The sequence below is a fragment of the Schistocerca piceifrons genome, chromosome 1 (assembly GCF_021461385.2).
Source record: "Schistocerca piceifrons isolate TAMUIC-IGC-003096 chromosome 1, iqSchPice1.1, whole genome shotgun sequence".
NCBI classification, from domain to species: domain Eukaryota; kingdom Metazoa; phylum Arthropoda; class Insecta; order Orthoptera; family Acrididae; genus Schistocerca; species Schistocerca piceifrons.
The window spans coordinates 402,737,382-402,756,177 of NC_060138.1; the positions used below are offsets into that span (position 1 = coordinate 402,737,382).

At 46.2% G+C, this 18,796-nt stretch overlaps 1 protein-coding gene across 1 annotated transcript in view; it reads right to left on the minus strand.

Moving 5' to 3' along the window:
* The window catches only part of LOC124729666 (synaptotagmin-14), a 609,333-nt gene extending 598,524 nt beyond the window's left edge, over positions 1–10,809 (minus strand). Inside the window, exon 1 of the mRNA XM_047248497.1 lies at positions 10,672–10,809. Within this exon, the coding sequence (XP_047104453.1) occupies positions 10,672–10,702 (31 nt within the window). The 5' untranslated portion in view covers positions 10,703–10,809. The remainder of the gene's footprint in view (positions 1–10,671) is intronic.
* Between the last annotated feature and the right edge of the window lie 7,987 nt (positions 10,810–18,796).

An 18,796-nucleotide genomic window follows, 5' to 3' on the forward strand; every position in this document is an offset into this window, starting at 1 on the left:
CATGACTGTATTCGAGGCAGTGTTCGGAGACAGCTGGTTTGCTTTGTTATTTTAGTAGGGTGTGACACTTATTTCCTTGCATCTCTTCTCGACTGTGCTAGTAGTTTGTCCCGCGTAGATCCTACGCATGAGTGTAATAGATACACACTGCCAGCACACGTATCCATCAGAGGTAGTGCTTAAGCGTCCTTGGCGGCGACACGTCAAGCGTTGCCATAGTAATCTTGGCAACTTGAATATCTTGGTACGAGTACCGAAGAATCCTTGAGAAATGCTTGAGAACCAAGTAGTGAAGTAGTCTGGTATCATCGATCTGTGCAGGGCGCCATTGCACAGCTCGTGGGTTCGACCACTTGGACCTCGTGACCACCTTTTGTAACGACGTCACCGCCAATCCCCAAACATCGTGCCTCTCTCTCGGGCCAGCGAAACCTGTATACATATTGGCAGTCAAAGAAGTTCTAAGGCCATAACCCACAAATACCAATTCTTCCTCATAGATATTGGCAATGGGGCCGCAAGAAGGATAGTCGATACTAGACCTGAGCCAGTGGCGCCATAGAGAACAATCTACTAACTCAGTGTGTGTACGCCTGCCCAGTTGGGTCACCGGTTCCACCGTCACCGCCCGCATCTCGTGGTCGTGCGGTAGCGTTCTCGCTTCCCACGCCCGGGTTCCCGGGTTCGATTCCCGGCGGGGTCAGGGATTTTCTCTGCCTCGTGATGGCTGGGTGTTGTGTGCTGTCCTTCGGTTAGTTAGGTTTAAGTAGTTCTAAGTTCTAGGGGACTGATGACCATAGATGTTAAGTCCCATAGTGCTCAGAGCCATGTGAACCATCCACCGTCACCGAGCGGTTGGTTCGGTGGCAGTGCTTCAACCTCCTTGCCCGAGAGAACTAGCTGGTGGTTGTCACTGTGGCCAGTGATTATAGGCGCTCCTCTTCGGTGGTCTGACCCTGTAAAAAGGTGGTTCTTCTCGACTGGTTATGTAGGCGGTGTGGACATCTGGGTGCAGGGAGTGCCAGACTCGGCTACCGACAAACTTATTGACTAACACCTCAGATACAACTCTTTTCGGCTATGGGCTAAGTGTTCTCTGTCTACACCCCGAGACAAGCAGAGATCCTACAAAAACAAAAAAATACGGATAAGTCCGAGTAACTCTCGCACACATAGGGTCCCGTAGAAGCTTAATTATGCATGTTGATAGTTCACCCATCTCGGAAATCGAGAATCTCGAAGATCTTTGCCTGTTGTCGATATCGATGCAGACAAGATGTACATGTACCCACTCTTTAGAAAAAGGAGGTCTTAACAAAGCACAAAAAAGTAGTTTTTTCTTGCGATACAATTACAAATCAACAACTTTCCAATTTTTTTCCTTTGCTTGTACAGTAAAAGTTTGCTCCCTGCCAAATATCATGATTCTATGTCAACGAGAAGTACGCTATAGGTTTAGAGTGAGCTTGCGAGTACCGGGATATATGACACAAAAATCGGCGTCCTCTAATTGTTTTCACTTACGAGGTTAAATTTCTTATACTGCAAAGGGACTGTAGACCTTAGTATGCAACATAAATGTCAACTTGATACGTCTAGCCGTTCCTGAGAAGAAAGGGTCTGGACAGACGGACGGGCAGAGAAACGGATAACATCATCATCATCATCATCATCATCATTTAAGACTGATTGTGCCTTTCAGCGTTCAGTCTGGAGCATAGCCCCCCTTATACAGTTCCTCCATGATCCCCTATTCAGTGCTAACATTGGTGCCTCTTCTGATGTTAAACCGATTACTTCAAAATCATTCTTAACCGAATCCAGGTACCTTCTCCTCGGTCTGCCCCGACTCCTCCTACCCTCTACTGCTGAATCCATGAGCCTCTTGGGTAACCTTGCTTCTCCCATGCGTGTAACATGACCCCACCATCTAAGCCTGTTCGCCCTGACTGCTACATCTATAGAGTTCATTCCCAGTTTTTCTTTGACTTCCTCATTGTGGACACCCTCCTGCCATTGTTCCCATCTACTAGTACCTGCAATCATCCTAGCTACTTTCATATCCGTAACCTCAACCTTGTTGATAAGGTAACCTGAATCCACCCAGCTTTCGCTCCCGTACAACAAAGTTGGTCGAAAGATTGAACGGTGCACAGATAACTTAGTCTTGGTACTGACTTCCTTCTTGCAGAAGAGAGTAGATCGTAGCTGAGCGCTCACTGCATTAGCTTTGCTACACCTCACTTCCAGTTCTTTCACTATGTTGCCATCCTGTGAGAATATGCATCCTAAGTACTTGAAACCGTCCACCTGTTCTAACTTTGTTCCTCCTATTTGGCACTCAATCCGTTTATATCTCTTTCCCACTGACATTACTTTCGTTTTGGAGATGCTAATCTTCATACCATAGTCCTTACATTTCTGATCTAGCTCTGAAATATTACTTTGCAAACTTTCAATCGAATCTGCCATCACAACTAAGTCATCCGCATAAGCAAGACTGCTTATTTTGTGTTCACATATCTTAATCTCACCCAGCCAGTCTATTGTTTTCAACATATGATCCATAAATAATATGAACAACAGTGGAGACAGGTTGCAGCCTTGTCTTACCCCTGAAACTACTCTGAACCATGAACTCAATTTACCGTCAACTCTAACTGCTGCCTGACTATCCATCTAAAGACCTTTAATTGCTTGCAAAAGTTTGCCTCCTATTCCATAATCTTGTAGAACAGACAATAACTTCCTCCTAGGAACACGGTCATATGCTTTTTCTAGATCTATCAAGCATAGATATAATTCCCTGTTCCACTCATAACACTTCTCCATTATTTGCCGTAAGCTAAAGATCTGGTCCTGACAACCTCTAAGAGGCCTAAACCCACACTGATTTTCATCCAGTTGGTCCTCAACTAATACTCGCACTTTCCTTTCAACAATACCTGAGAAGATTTTACCCACAACGCTGATTAAAGAGATACCTCTTTAGTTGTTACAATCTTTTCTGTTACCATGTTTAAAGATTGGTGTGATTACTGCTTTTGTCCAGTCTGATGGAACCTGTCCCGACTCCCAGGCCATTTCAATTATCCTGTGTAGCCATTCCACTGTATTTGATGAGTTCCGACTTAATTTCATCCACCCCAGCCGCTTTATTGCACTGCAATCTATTGACCATTTTTTCCACTTCCTCAAATGTGATCCTATTTCCATCATCATTCCTATCCCATTCTACCTCGAAATCTGACACATTACTGATGGCATTTTCACCTACATTGAGCAACTCTTCTAAATATTCCCTCCATCTGCCCAAGGCATCCACAGGATTCACCAGCAGTTTTCCTGACCTGTCCAAAATACTTGTCATTTCCTTCTTACCTCCCTTTCGAAGACTGCTAATTACACTCCAGAATAGTTTTCCAGCAGCTTGACCCATAGTCTCCAACCTGTTTCGAAAGTCTTCCCACGATTTCTTCTTGGATGCTGCAATTGTCTGTTTGGCTTTGTTTCTTTCTTCAACATAACTTTCTCTGTCTACCTGAGTTCTGGTATGTAGCCATTTTTGATACGCCTTCTTTTTCCTTTTACAGGCTGCCCTGACTGTATCATTCCACCAAGCTGTTTGCTTCATCCTACTTTTACACACTACTCTTCCAAGACATTCTTTAGCCACTTCTAGTACTGTGTCCCTGTACCTTGTCCATTCCTTTTCCAATGACTGTAATTGACTACATTCAACTAACTGGTACCTTTCTGAGATCGCTGTTATGTACTTGTGCCTGATTTCCTTATCCTGAAGTTTCTCCACTCTTATCCTCCTACATATGGACCTGACCTCCTGCACTTTCGACCTCACAATCCCAATTTCACTGCAGATTAAATAATGATCAGTGTCATCAAAGAATCCCCTGAATACACGTGTGTCCCTCACAGCCTTCCTGAATTCCTGATCTGTTATTATATAGTCAATGACACATCTGGTTCCCCTGCCTTCCCAAGTATACCGGTGAATGTTCTTATGTTTAAAACAGGAGTTTGTGATTACTAAGCCCATACTGGCACAGAAATCCATGAGTTGTTTCCCGTTCCTGTTGGCCTCCATATCCTCTCCAAATTTACCCATAACCTTTTCATACCCTTCTGTTCGATTTCCAATCCTGGCGTTAAAATCACCCATGAGCAGAGCACTGTCTTTGTCCTTTACTCTAACAACTACATCACTGAGTGCCTCATAAAAACTATGCATCTTATGTTGATCTGTCCCTTCACAATGCGAATATACTGACACAATCCTAATTTTCTTGCTAGACACTGTCAAATCTATCCACATCAGTCGTTCGTTTACATACCTTATTGCAACTACGCTGGGTTCCATTTCTTTCCTGATGTAAAGCCCTACACCCTATTGTGCTATTCCTGCTTTGACTCCTGACAGGTAGACCTTGTATTGTCCCACTTCCTCTTCTTTCTCACCCCTTACCCGAATGTCACTAACAGCTAAAACGTCCAGCCCCATCTTACTTGCAGCCTCTGCCAGCTCTACCTTCTTCCCAGAGTAGCCCCCATTGATATTAATAGCTCCCCATCTCATTACCATTTGTTTGCCAAGTCGTATGTTAGGAGTCCCTGGTTTGTCAGTTAGAGGTGGGACTCCGTCACCTCCAAAGGTCCAAGGCATTTTGCTCTGATTGTTGCCAGCATCATATTTAAAGTACCAGGGAAGCAGGTTGCTAGCCTTACTTGCCCCGAGTCCCATTGGGTTTTACCCCTAACGGCTGAGGGACTAACCGGTGGATTTGGTAGTCTTTGCCGTATGAGCACAAAGGTGACCACGACTCAGAATATGTCCGAGATGCCCAGCCTTATTCCAAAGTAACTGGTATCCCGACTGTCGGGACCACTTACTTGGCCACTCATACGTTGCCCGTGGTTAATGAACTAGGACATGACTACAGGAACCCACACCATGAACCACCACGGATAACAAATGAACAAAAATTTTTTTCATGTGTTGTAAATTCAAATCAACAGTTTTCTACTTTTTTCTTTTAGTTGCACTGTGGAAACTTGCTTCTTGTCAAATTTCACGGTCACGGGAAAGTACGCTGTAGGTTTAGGTGAGTGACTTTGCGAGTATCAAAATGTGTGACATAAACGGCCGTATCTTTTGACTACATTGACTTAGAAGCTTCAGTTTTTTTAGACCGACAGTGACCGTAGACCTTAATATGTGACATAAATTTCAACATGATACGTCACGCCTTTCCTAAGCACAAGAGTATTTAACAGTTGGGCGAACAGACAGACAGAGAGAGGGACAACAAAGCAATCCTATAAGGGTTCCGTTTTTACCGACCGTGGTGCGAAATAGTCTTCGGTGGTCATCGGGGCTCAATTCGAAGCGGGGCACATCACAGAAGATAATTTTAGTCCAGTCAATGAGATTCTAGGAGGGAGAGTGTCTGGAGACGCTCTGGACAGCGGTGGGATACCAACCTGACTGTCACCCGTCATACGGCCTGACAACCAGGAGTGATGCTCTGGGATGTCATTTCTTTTCATAGCAGAACCACTTTGCTTGTCATCCACGGCATCATTACAGCACGGCGGTACGCCGACGATGTTCTACGCGCTTCATGGCGAGCCGACCTGGGCTTGTATTCCAGCAAGATGACGCCCGCCCGCACAAGCCGAGAGTTTCTGCTGCCCGTCTTCGTGCTTGCTAAACCCCACATTGGCCAGAAAGATCGCCAGATCTCTCCCCAACTGAGAAGATTTGGAGTATTTTGGCCATCTAAAGCGCCAGTGACACAAAATTTGGCACGATATTCCTCAGGAGAACATTCAATAACACTATCAGTCAATACCAAGCCGAATAAATGCTTACAAAAGGGCCAGAGGTGGACCAACGCGTTGTTGACTGGCTCAAAAAACTCCCAATTTTTCTGAAATTATTATCACTTGTTTGACTGTACACGTACATCACATCTACGGATTTTCGTCCTATTCAGATAATTCCTTCGTGGTGCGTCGTTGTTTGCATTAGAGTGTATGTAAGCGGAGCAGGGACGAATGGGAAATCATTCTATCAACCGTAAGGACCGCAGGTAGGAAATCCAGTGATATAAGTCGCTTTGAATGAAGGCAGACTGTTATGACCCAACGCCTGGGAGCGAGCACCTCGGAAACCGCTTTCACCTGCCTCGAGATGACTGGGTGTTTGTGTTGTCCTCATCATTTCATCATCATTCAAGCAAGTGGCGAGATTGGACTGAGCAAAGTCTGGGAATTTGTACGGCCGCTGATAACCGGGCAGCTGAGCGCCCCACAAACCAAACATCTTCATCATCATCGGAAACCGCGAAGCTAGTCAGCTGTTCGCTTGCTACAGTCGTGAGCAAGTGCTGAAAGGTGCTGAAACGGCGAGTAGGTGATAGTGTGCTCGACGTTCACGTCTCATCACAGAATGTGGGTGTCAATCGCTTACCCACTCTGTAAAACACGACAGGTGGCGATCTGTGGCAGATCTGATGAAAGAATACGATGCTGGCGCAGGCACACGTGCTTCAAAGCACATTGCTGAACGTGGGATCCGCAGCATATGACCTATGCGTGTTCCCGCGTCAACCCAAAGACACAATCAGTTTATGATAGCATTGTGCACGGGATCACCGACAGTCCACCGTGAATGGAAACGTGTCGCCTACTAGGATGAACCACGTTTCTTATTACCCTAGGTCGATGTTCGTGTCTAGGTATATCATCCAAGCTCGAAACATTCACCACGCCGTCTGGGCTTCCGTGGGACTTTTGGTAGTAATGGAAGTCACCGTGTCAGCTGTCCACTACGTGAACACTATTGGTGGACCATCTACATACCGCCATCCTTGATATCTTACTAGCTGACGGCAGCAGCATCTTCTAGCAAGATAACCGTCCGTATCATAAGCCCAAAATTATGCTCCACTGGTTCGAGGAGCATAGTCGTGAACTCGCGTTGATATCTTGGCCACTAAATGAACCTGATCTGAACCCAATGGCACATATCTGGGACGCTATCTGGCACCAGCTCCGCGTCCACAGTCCACCGCCACGTAACTATCGTGAATTGCATGACCTGCATGTGGCCACAGAAAGTTACCAAGGTGTTGTCGAATATGTGTCACTCAGGTTCGCTGCTGCATTGGGTTCCAAATGTGGACCAACAAGCTGTTTAGCAGGTGGTCATAACGTTTTGGCTCATCAGTGTTCGTCTCGTTTGTTTTACTCTGTATGTTGTCATTTTGTTTTCCATTTGCTATCTGTATTTTACATTATGAGAATTGTAATGAGAGTAATAAGTCCATTTTGATTCCCGTAGATACCTGACGGTGAGGCAACTTAGACTTGTATTCTGTTGTTGTTGTGGTCTTCAGTCCTGAGACTGGTTTGATGCAGCTCTCCATGCTACTCTATCCTGTGCAAGCTTCTTCATCTCCCAGTAACTACTGCAACCTACATCCTTCTGAATCTGCTTAGTGTATTCATCTCTCGGTCTCCCTCTACGATTTTTACCCTCCACGTTGCCCTCCAATACTAAACTGGTGAGCCCTTGATGCCTCAGAACATGTCCTACCAACCGATTCCTTCATCTAGTCAAGGTGTGCCACAAATTTCTCTTCTTCCTAATTCTATTCAATACCTCCTCATTAGTTATGTGATCTACCCATCTCATCTTCAGCATTCTTCTGTAGCACCACATTTCGAAATCTTCTATTCTCTTCTTGTCAAACTATTTATCGTCCATGTTTCACTTCCATACATGGCTACACTCCACACAAATACTTTTCGAAACGACTTCCTTGCATTCTATCGAATTGTAATGAGAGTGATGATATGTCTGTTCTGATTCCCGTAGGTAACTACCGGTGAGACAACGTAGACATAAATTCTACTGTACATGAATTAAATATCAAAATAAATCGTACTACACAGCTGTACGGAGGTTGTCATCATTACTGGAATAAATGAAAACACAGCTGACAAAAGAACCATCTGGCTTTCCTACCAACAACAGATTTTTCACCGTCATCTAGACAGATAGGGCAGCTTGATGCCATGGGTGATTACCTATCGAAAGAGCAAATAATAGGCTCATAATGCGATCCCATCTTGGATGTAGGTCCTTCCTTAATGTTTAATGCAAAGCTTTGCGTTTCGGAAATCGATGGTGAGTCTTAATTCGGATTTCATGGTGAACGATGGTACAGCAGCCCGTCGTTTCCAGTGTGTAACACACGTAACGCATACGGTATTCTGTACACTCTGTACCATACTGCTAGACGCGGAGAGAAATTTTATGTGTTAAAATCCCTATTGCTGAAAGTACATGTTGCTCTAGGAAGAGAAAAGCATACATTAGGTGGAAAACTCTGTTGATATTATTATGAAGTACATGTGGTAAAATCTGTACAAAAATCAGTAACAATTCACAACGACAGTAAAAGCTGTAAGTCAGATGTTAAACATGATTTTGGAAGTATGAAACTATCAATTTCTTTCACCAACAGCAAAACTAAAACTGAACGTGCCGCTGAAACTGTGTGTTAGGGACTGGACGCGTATCCGTATCCTCGCCTTCCGTACGGGTTCGAGTCACGGACCAGCACACAGTCCACCTTCTATGAAAAATTCATTATTGCAGACACTATGTCGTAAGATGAAAGAGACAGTTTCGGAACGCTGTTGCTGCTGTGCTCCCGTTCAGAAGACTGGCATATTGTGGCTCTGCTCGAAAGTCTCTCCTGTGCGAGGTTCTTCACCTCCGCATAAAATGTAGATGTAGATGAGCTGTAAATGTAGATAACTACCGCCTCCTTCACGCACTTGACAGTGCTTGCTGCAGTCACGCCTTGATGCACGTCTACAATTTTTACCTCCCGCACTTCCCTCCATTGCGAAATAAACTGCTCCTAGTTGCCTCAGAATGCGATTAATCATCATATCCCTTCAGTTAGTCATGTTACGCCATAAAGAGAAGATAACAATTTTCCATTCAGAAAATTCTGCACAGGTTCTGTTCAGGTTCTTCTAACCCCTTAGCAAAAGCCGCAAACTATCTCAAAGAAAAGTAGGAAAATAAACGCAATTGGTGAGAGTCTCTAATGACTCAGTTTCTGAGCGAGCACTAAATACGGAAGTGGAGAAGTAGACGCAAATCCTTTTCGGTCGTGTTACGAATAAAGGGAATAATGCAGTGGGTGTTCCTTTCAGTTGCCTTTCACAATGTTTTACACATACTAATATCAGTCATCTTTAAGGATAGGAAGCCTAATCGAAATGAGACGTTGTTGACAAATTTGCTGACAATGTTATGCCGAAATATTCAAAACAGATTACATCGACTATCACGAGGATTAATATTTATTAACATTTGAATACAAAGATATTACCTAAACTTTACGCAATGAAATGTGTGCTCGCACTTCTGTACGCAATCACGAATACATCCAACATGCTTTGGGTCATTGACATTTGATTCAGTGCCACCAATTACCCGCGGGATCAGTTTACGAGAAGCATACCATCAGTTTTGGTGCGCAACAAGTCGATTATCAAGCAACGTGTCGCGCTGTTTTCAAATTATAGAAAGTTCTAGATGGACAGACACTTTAGTCGCACGTTGTACACGTAGCTCTTCAGACGTCCGGTGGATTGCGCTCCATATGAGCTTGTCCTGAGAACGTGAAATAGCAGCTGTGTAATTCGACAGATGATGATAAAAGATTGTGAATTTGTAGTGTCTGCCTAAGAAGTTTCACCTCTGTGTGTACAGTTTCTTATTAGAGGGGAGCAATATTATCACAACGAAAATGGAGTACCGTTGTTATAACCCTTAACACTTGCAGTGTTTTGTAGGCACAATGCTATTTGCAAAATTATTTGGCTCTGCTGCAGAGAAACTTTATACTCACGTCATATGCATCACGCGCACTATAATATATTTTCTTCCCACGGTTTTGGTTTCTGCTGCGCTGCTTGCTGCTTTTACTAAGCTTTTAACAGATGCAGAACTTCGTGGTGGGTCCTTTAAATGATGTAGGCAGTCCAAATATGATGAAACTCACCATATATGCTTCAAGACCCTGTACAATTAAGAATGCACCTTCAGATTTGCTTCCGCTCTAGAAGACTGCCATGGAATCTGGGAGACTGTCCTATTAATCTTTCGTTTCTTTTTTTTTTTATATCAACTTTCGTGGGTGCCAAGTGAAAATTTCTCAGCAGCAGAGATGTATTTTGGACGTTTAAGTGTGAGCGCCTAATCGAATACAAAAGAGATGAAACGAAAAAAAAAGGTATGGAACTACTTTAAAGCAAGAAGCTGAATGGGGAAACGTGTGATGTGACACCCTACAAGAATTATGTGATCACCAGCAAAGGTGTAGACCAGGCTTCATTACGCAAAATATGTCGTTCGTTTTAACAGTTAAGTACGAATTTAAGCCGCCACCCGCACACACCATAATAGAGTTTAGCTATTTTTAATGCCTGCTTACAGATGTTAACAAGTAGTCGATATCACGTGCCCGACCCGCAGGCCGCGCCGCGCTCTGCGAATGACAACAAGCTCGATGGTGGGGGGTAGTGGTAGGGGATAGAGTGGGGCGGGGAGCAGCGAACACTCACCGTTCATGAGGCTGTCCGACCCGGCGATCATCGCGGCTGGTGCAGGTGCGTGCGCCTATCCCATGAGCGAGCGTCCGCCGCGGTAGCGACTGCCTTGCGCTGCTGCTTCTGTTGCTGCTGCTGCTGTTCGTATCGCCGGTTCCGACTCGCGGTCGCACATGTGCCCCTGACGGCGTCGCACTGTAGACTGCCCGCAACAACAGGCTGCCCTGCCAGCGCCGCGCCGCCAGTGCGCATGCGTCGTCGCTGCGCGGAGCCAACAAGACGCGCAGCCGCCACACGACTCGCTCTATTATTTACGCTCGCGTTACAACACCAGGTCCAAAGGCGTATAACTTGCCGGTGTCATCGCTCTTCCGGCACGCAGTGTCACGGATGCATACAGAGCAGAGTGGCGTTGTTCCCAGCGTGCACTATGTCTTGTTGCCTTGTACGGGGTGAAATCTGTAACAATCACCAATTGCTCCTGCATATATTGAGATACCAAATCTTAAAACATTTCGTATGCAAACATAAAGGTGCCGATGACGCCCCCAAGCATCCTGCGCCTTTTGTCGCTGGCCCTGGAGAACGAGTAGGTTCCTGCTTCATCATGTCCCATATATGTTCAACTGGCGAGAGATATGGCGATCTTGGTGGCCAGGGCAGTTGTTGTATAATACGAAGAGCAGAGCAGAAGCCGTATGTAGAAAAATACTGTCTTACTGAGTAAGCGCATTACCTTACTATCGAAGAAATTGTAGTGTCACGGGGATAACAGCTTGTACAATGTAGCGCCACTGGTTACTTTACCCTGCAGAAACACCAAATGCAACCGCGAGTTGTAACTGATGCCCCCCCCCCCCCCCCGCCCACTCCATGAAGCTTGGAATGGCACCTGGACAGCTCACCAGGTCCGTGCCATACACGTATGCGTCCATCACTCGCATGCAGGCAGAACCAACTGTCGACACTGAAGACAACACTCCACGCTCCAGACAACTCTTCACGAGAGCAGCTATGCTTGGCGTTGTCAGTGGCAGCTTGACGAAAGGCACACGCGATCTTAATTTCTGCTACAAGCAAACGGTTACCAGTGGTCCGTTACGACACAGGAAGTACAACAAGACTCCGGCCTTTGTCCCTGGATGATATTCAATTGGCCACTGTTGCTCGCATAATACGTCGATCTTGAAGTACACCTCTGCTGCGAGGACGTCTAGAACCTGTTCTACGAGTGTAGGTATGTTTCGCAGACCACTGTTGAAAGCTGCGCACTCCAACGATAAATTGTGTCCAACAAGTGTAGCAGTCCGTAAATATGTCCATCCAATTTCCCACCGGCCCCAATGTAACCCCGTTCAAACGGCCGAAGCTGTTCAAAAGGAACAAGCACCCTTCGGTGGGGCATGGTTGTCCCTGAAATCAGTGTTGCAAACACTGTTCACCTCTGAACTCAGCACAGTTACTGTGTACAGTGTCAAAACCGGGGGCGCACAGACAGGCCTACGGAGCGTCATCTAGTGACAAATGGACCAATGACACTACAACCCCTCAGTATGCACATATTATTCCCTGGTGTAACTGAACACTATCCTTGACGGTGTTACATTTTTTTCCCAGCTGCGTAAGATACAAGGTATTCTGAAAATGTGCATTCAATTTTATGGTCAATATCTTTACAATGAAATGAAATTTTAACTCACATTCTCGATTTTCACCGTCACATGTAGACTGCACACGTCGAGTGCCTCCTATACTTCAATTTGCTACGCAAACAACAATTAGGCCTGCTTATTTAAGGCTGGGACACATCCAGACCAATATTTTCGGCAAATTTCCCTTGGTCACATTATAAACGCTCGCATCGCAAATGCCGAAACTGGAAATTCTGTTCCAAATATTGCCACTTGGTTTCTCTTCTGCTCACTACCAGCTCGCCAGATACTTGACTAAAGTGATTCGGGATCTACAATGGATCCAAACTAGATAAGTCTGCATCCTTTGACGCAAACAGGATGGACTTAATAACTGTTTACAAAGATCCAGAATGGTGAACGGGAAGTCGAGACGAATAATTTGATAAAAAAATTGTGGTCTACAAAAACCACAAAAGCGCATGCGCCCCGCGCCAGATTTTTTATACTCTCGTCTTGTTAAGCCGCGTGCTTTTGATAATATTAGTAAGTTGAACTCTTCTGTGAAAGTACTGAGGAAGAGACGTTTGAAAAATTTATATAAAAACTAATTATTATTACAGCTCGATCTAAACCTTACAGGCGCAGTTGTCTCGTACTAAGAAGACCAGAGAATCAAAACTATTTAATTCTCAGTTTTACACCCTTAAAATGCACAAAATTATGGGATAAAATTTACACACACGTCAGTTTTATTATTTGTACACGAATGAGCCGGTGGCGCCGGGCGGAGTGACCGCGTGGTTTGAGGCGTCATGTCACGGATTGCGCGGCCCCTCCGGCCGGAGGTTCGAGTCCACTCTCGGGCATGGGTGTGTGTGTGTTGTTCTTAGTATAAGTTAGTTTAAGTAGTGTGCAAGTCAAGGGACCGATGACCTCAGCAGTTTGGTCCCTTAGGAAATCACATACACTCCTGGAAATTGAAATAAGAACACCGTGAATTCATTGTCCCAGGAAGGGGAAACTTTATTGACACATTCCTGGGGTCAGATACATCACATGATCACACTGACAGAACCACAGGCACATAGACACAGGCAACAGAGCATGCACAATGTCGGCACTAGTACAGTGTATATCCACCTTTCGCAGCAATGCAGGCTGCTATTCTCCCATGGAGACGATCGTAGAGATGCTGGATGTAGTCCTGTGGAACGGCTTGCCATGCCATTTCCACCTGGCGCCTCAGTTGGACCAGCGTTCCTACTGGACGTGCAGACCGCGTGAGACGACGCTTCATCCGGTCCCAAACATGCTCAATGGGGGACAGATCCGGAGATCTTGCTGGCCAGGGTAGTTGATTTACACCTTCTAGAGCACGTTGGGTGGCACGGGATACATGCGGACGTGCATTGTCCTGTTGGAACAGCAAGTTCTCTTGCCGGTCTAGGAATGGTAGAACGATGGGTTCGATGACGGTTTGGATGTACCGTGCACTATTCAGTGTCCCCTCGACGATCACCAGTGGTGTACGGCCAGTGTAGGACATCGCTCCCCACACCATGATGCCGGGTGTTGGCCCTGTGTGCCTCGGTCGTATGCAGTCCTGATTGTGGCGCTCACCTGCACGGCGCCAAACACGCATACGACCATCAGTGGCACCAAGGCAGAAGCGACTCTCATCGCTGAAGACGACACGTCTCCATTCGTCCCTCCATTCACGCCTGTCGCGACACCACCGGAGGCGGGCTGCACGATGTTGGGGCGTGAGCGGAAGACGGCCTAACGGTGTGCGGGACCGTAGCCCAGCTGCATGGAGACGGTTGCAAATGGTCCTCGCCGATACCCCAGGAGCAACAGTGTCCCTAATTTGCTGGGAAGTGGCGGTGCGGTCCCCTACGGCACTGCGTAGGATCCTACGGTCTTGGCGTGCATCCGTGCGTCGCTGCGGTCCGGTCCCAGGTCGATGGGCACGTGCACCTTCCGCCGACCACTGGCGACAACATCGATGTACTGTGGAGACCTCACGCCCCACGTGTTGAGCAATTCGGCGGTACGTCCACCCGGCCTCCCGCATGCCCACTATACGCCCTCGCTCAAAGTCCGTCAACTGCACATACGGTTCACGTCCACGCTGTCGCGGCATGCTACCAGTGTTAAAGACTGCGATGGAGCTCCGTATGCCACGGCAAACTGGCTGACACTGACGGCGGCGGTGCACAAATGCTGCGCAGCTAGCGCCATTCGACGGCCAACACCGCGGTTCCTGGTGTGTCCGCTGTGCCGTGCGTGTGATCATTGCTTGTACATCCCTCTCGCAGTGTCCGGAGCAAGTATGGTGGGTCTGACACACCGGTGTCAATGTGTTCTTTTTTCCATTTCCAGGAGTGTATTTGAGCCGACGGTGTAAGACTGCGAGGGGATATTCCAGAAACTCTCGTGGTGCGCATGCGCTGTAGCTTAGATGACTTTTGTAGACCAATTCTAAGTTATTTCCCGGCTTGACAGACCACAAGTGGCGTGTCAAATTGTTCTTACAGCCGGCCGCTGTGACCGAGCGGTTCTATGCGCTTCAGTCCGGAACCGCGCTGCTCCTACGGTCGCAGGTTCGAATCCTGCCTTGGGCATGGATGTGTGTGATGTCCTTAGGTTAGTTAGGTTTAAGTAGTTCTAAGTCTAGGGGACTGATGACCTCAGATGTTAAGTCCCATAGTGCTTAGAGCCTTATGAACCATTTGTTCTTACACCACAGTGGTACAATGTAAATAGTTACCCCTTAATCCTGTAGAATGATAAGTGTATAACGAAAGTTCTTCAGTTAACAGCTTAACAACAACTGACGTCGAGTACATACTTCTTTGTAAATATCACCACACCCTGTCCCACATAACGCCACCTGACTGGACAAAATATACTCATCGTCATAAAAAGAGCTGCAACCAGAAGGACAAGGTGGACTGTGATCATTGTTGACGGGTAGGTAGATGGTACCAAACATTTGGTAGATACCGTAAATATGAAACGATTACAAGGTCTGGGATGTAGTCCTGTGATACTCCATGTGATGCTGCATGCACCTGAGCCCGCAGATTTAACAGATTAGTGGGTGGAGCGTAGAGATGGCGGTTATGGCTCAAACAGTCGGTGTTCGGTTATATCGGTTTTCTTCCACTCCAGTTTATCCTGACTGTTAAAACCGCTTAGAATATCGGGTTTCTGAAATGTCCGATTTTCGGTCTCCTATTCTTGTTATTTCCGGCAAAAACGTAGAAATCGATGAAAAATTGAAAAATGTGATCTCTCAGTTTCAAGATACATATAAAAACATGAAATAATTCTAATTTTTTGGAAACTCTGCTCAGAAATCATGTTTTAATTGGCGATCATACCATTATTTGGGCATTACGAATAGTCAGTGCCAAAGGGTGAACACTGAATTTGAAGAACTCTATTTTTTGCGTTAATTTGGTCGTTTCAAGGGCTATTAGCCGATAAAGTCATATTACGTAGTCACAGCCCAGCTACTTTCTATCATTATTGGATACTACGAATGCTCCCATAATTTCGTTCCTTTGTTATTATTTTGTAGAAATGGCAGACAAATGTTAAACCTTGTAAAGCAGATGATGCATTGTACCTCATTGCTAGGTCTCTTCGTAAAAATATTTCCAGACTATGGTTGGTACCATTCTGCAGTACACCGGATGTCCGGCGACGACAGCGAGAAACTAGGGTGTAGACCTGGCGGGGGCAGGCCTTGCACGGTGTACGTACAGACGTGCCTTAAGCCACGACACACGTTATTGTCTCAACAGTGCTGTACCAATTCTTAAGCCTTGTGTTTGCTGCGCGTTTCTGTCGGTATTGTTATTAAAACGTCACTGGCCGGTTCCCCCCATACTCTACAATGACGCAAAATTTCAAACCAATGCAAATTTTACAAATAAGAATTACTCCTTCTTTAAAAATTGGTTTATTTAAAAACGAAAAATTTTTGCACTATCCTATTGCAAACTGGTAATTCGACATTTTCTGTATCCCCTCCCAGTGCAAAGGATGGGCCGCTGGAAGGTATCAAGGCAACAAGACGGCTCTTGTAGCCAGTCCTCCTGATTCAGTCAGTAGTAACAGAATGCGTGCTGCTTCCCAGAATGTGTTTCTTATAGTTAAATGAAAAAGAGGGGAATTTTGACAAAATTTCGCAATTTTACATGGAGAAAGGCTTAGAAGGCATTTCTGGCAACTTAATATCTGTCAAGCGCCTGCGAAATGGGACCCTGTTGGTTGAAACATCTAGCTTCCTACAAGTCAAGAACCTTCAGAAAGCACAATGCCTTGGGGAGTATGCGATAGCAACTGAATTGCACAATATATTGAACTACAGCAAAGATGTTGTGGATTGCAGGGATCTAGTTGACATTCCCCAAGAAGAACTGAGAGCTGAATGGTCCCTGGAAGGCATTGTCGACGTGCAACACATTGTGAAGCGGGTGGATGTAGCTCTCGTTAAATCATATTCATTTATCCTTACTTTTAACAGCACCAAATTACCAGAGTATGTGAAGGCAGGGTCCTACGCCTCAGTGTACGACGTTATTACCCCAATCCAATGCGGTGTTTTAAATGTCAGCACTTTGGGCACACTACTCTCGGCTGTAGAGGAGAAGCTACTTGCGGGAAATGTGGCAAAGGCACCCATGAGGGAGTTGGTGGTCCTCTCCTACGACGTGTGTCAATTGCTCTGGGGATCACCCTGTGTGGAGCTGGGACTGCAGAGTTTTCCTTGATGAGCGGAAGATCCAGGAGATAAAAACAACAAAGCGCATCCCGTATGGTGAAGCCAATACGTTATACAAGTCCATGGAGCCGCTCATGTTCGCTGCCTCCTTGTCTTCCGTTCTGATACAGCCTGTCCTTCAGAAAGCACAATGCCTCGGGGAGTATGCAATAGAAACTGAATTGCACAATACGTTGAACTACAGCAAAGATATTGTGGATTATTCAGTAATAAAATACCGGTATCGGTTTTAACACATCAGTTTTTCCCATCCCTAGGTGGAGATGATGTGCTGATGACACCATCCCACAGTGGCCCACGCATCCTGGGTCGGGGAGAGATCAGGCGGTAGGTTGGCCATGGCAGAGCATCCACAGCTGCAGGCCACGCTGGGGAAGTGGCAGCGGTATGAGGACGAGAGCAGTCCTCTAGAAATAGGACATGGGCTGAAGCGTTAGTGTACCGTACACTGACGCTGAACAGGTACTGTTCCCCACGCCACATTACTAGATTGGCGGTATGTGTGATGGGAGCCTAAAAACCGCTCTTAGTGGCGTTCTCCATTGCGCCTCCAGAATGACCCGGCGGTTGTCGCCTCGTCCGAAATATGACCGGCTGCCAGCCAGCCAGCCCGCAGAGCCCCACGTCCGTCGTTTGGTGACACCAGGCGAGCCGGGCGCGACGCTGCGGGGTGTGAGTGGCAGTCGCCCTAAGGGTCGGCGTGCGGCCGGCCCTGCGTCACGCAGCCGCCTGCCAATGGTAGTGGCACTTGCGGGATGTCGCGTAGAAGCCAGGACAGCCAACTGAGAGACTCCTATCGTTGCCGTCGGACTTGTTCGCTTGTGGCGAACAGCCCGACGCTGCTCCCTCCTTGTGGTGTATGTCGAATGTCCTGATCCTACACGTTGTGCATGCAAAAATTTAACAGGGAATGCTCCACTGAATAATTTGAGGCAGTGAACGTGGGATCGGAGAAGCAAGCTTAAGGAGATATGGAAGAAAACTTGTCTACCGCATTGTCGAGCATAACTATTTTCCAGATTATTTACAACGAGCATGCATACAAGTTTACACGTACGGTGCTATTTACTTACATGTACTTTCTTTATATCCTGCTAGTAAACAAGGAGGACGAGCCATATCTTCTATCTAGCCGTTTGAATGGCCATCTGTATTTGAGGTTCGTGGAAAGAGTTCTACATAAGTTGTTGGAGAACGTGGTCTTGGCTGTTCGGGAGAGGACTGAATACAACATGACTGTGCACCGACTCACTTCAGTGTGGATGTCCGCACCGATCTCATTACTGTATTTCCTGGTCGATGAATTGGAAGGGGAGGCTCTATACCATGGCCTGCGAGGTCACCCGACCTGAATCCCCTCGATTATTTCCTATGGGGATGTCTACAGTCACTTTTGTATGAGACCCCAGTGGATACGGAGATGGAATTAGTAACCACAATCCTAGCGGCCTGTGATGTGATTGGAAATACACCAGGGATATTTGTCAGGGTGGATCAGAATCTTGATCGCCGATATCATGCTGGCATTAAGTTTGATGGCCGTCAGTTTAGGCACATATCGTAAGATACAGTACAAATGGTACGTTCATTGTGTCTATGACGATATTTGCAATTAACTGTAACTAATGAAACTAAAAAGTATACAGTAATGTGATTTTATTCCTATTACGTTCTAAGTTGGCACCTCCGACCCCAAGTTCAAAAATGTGTG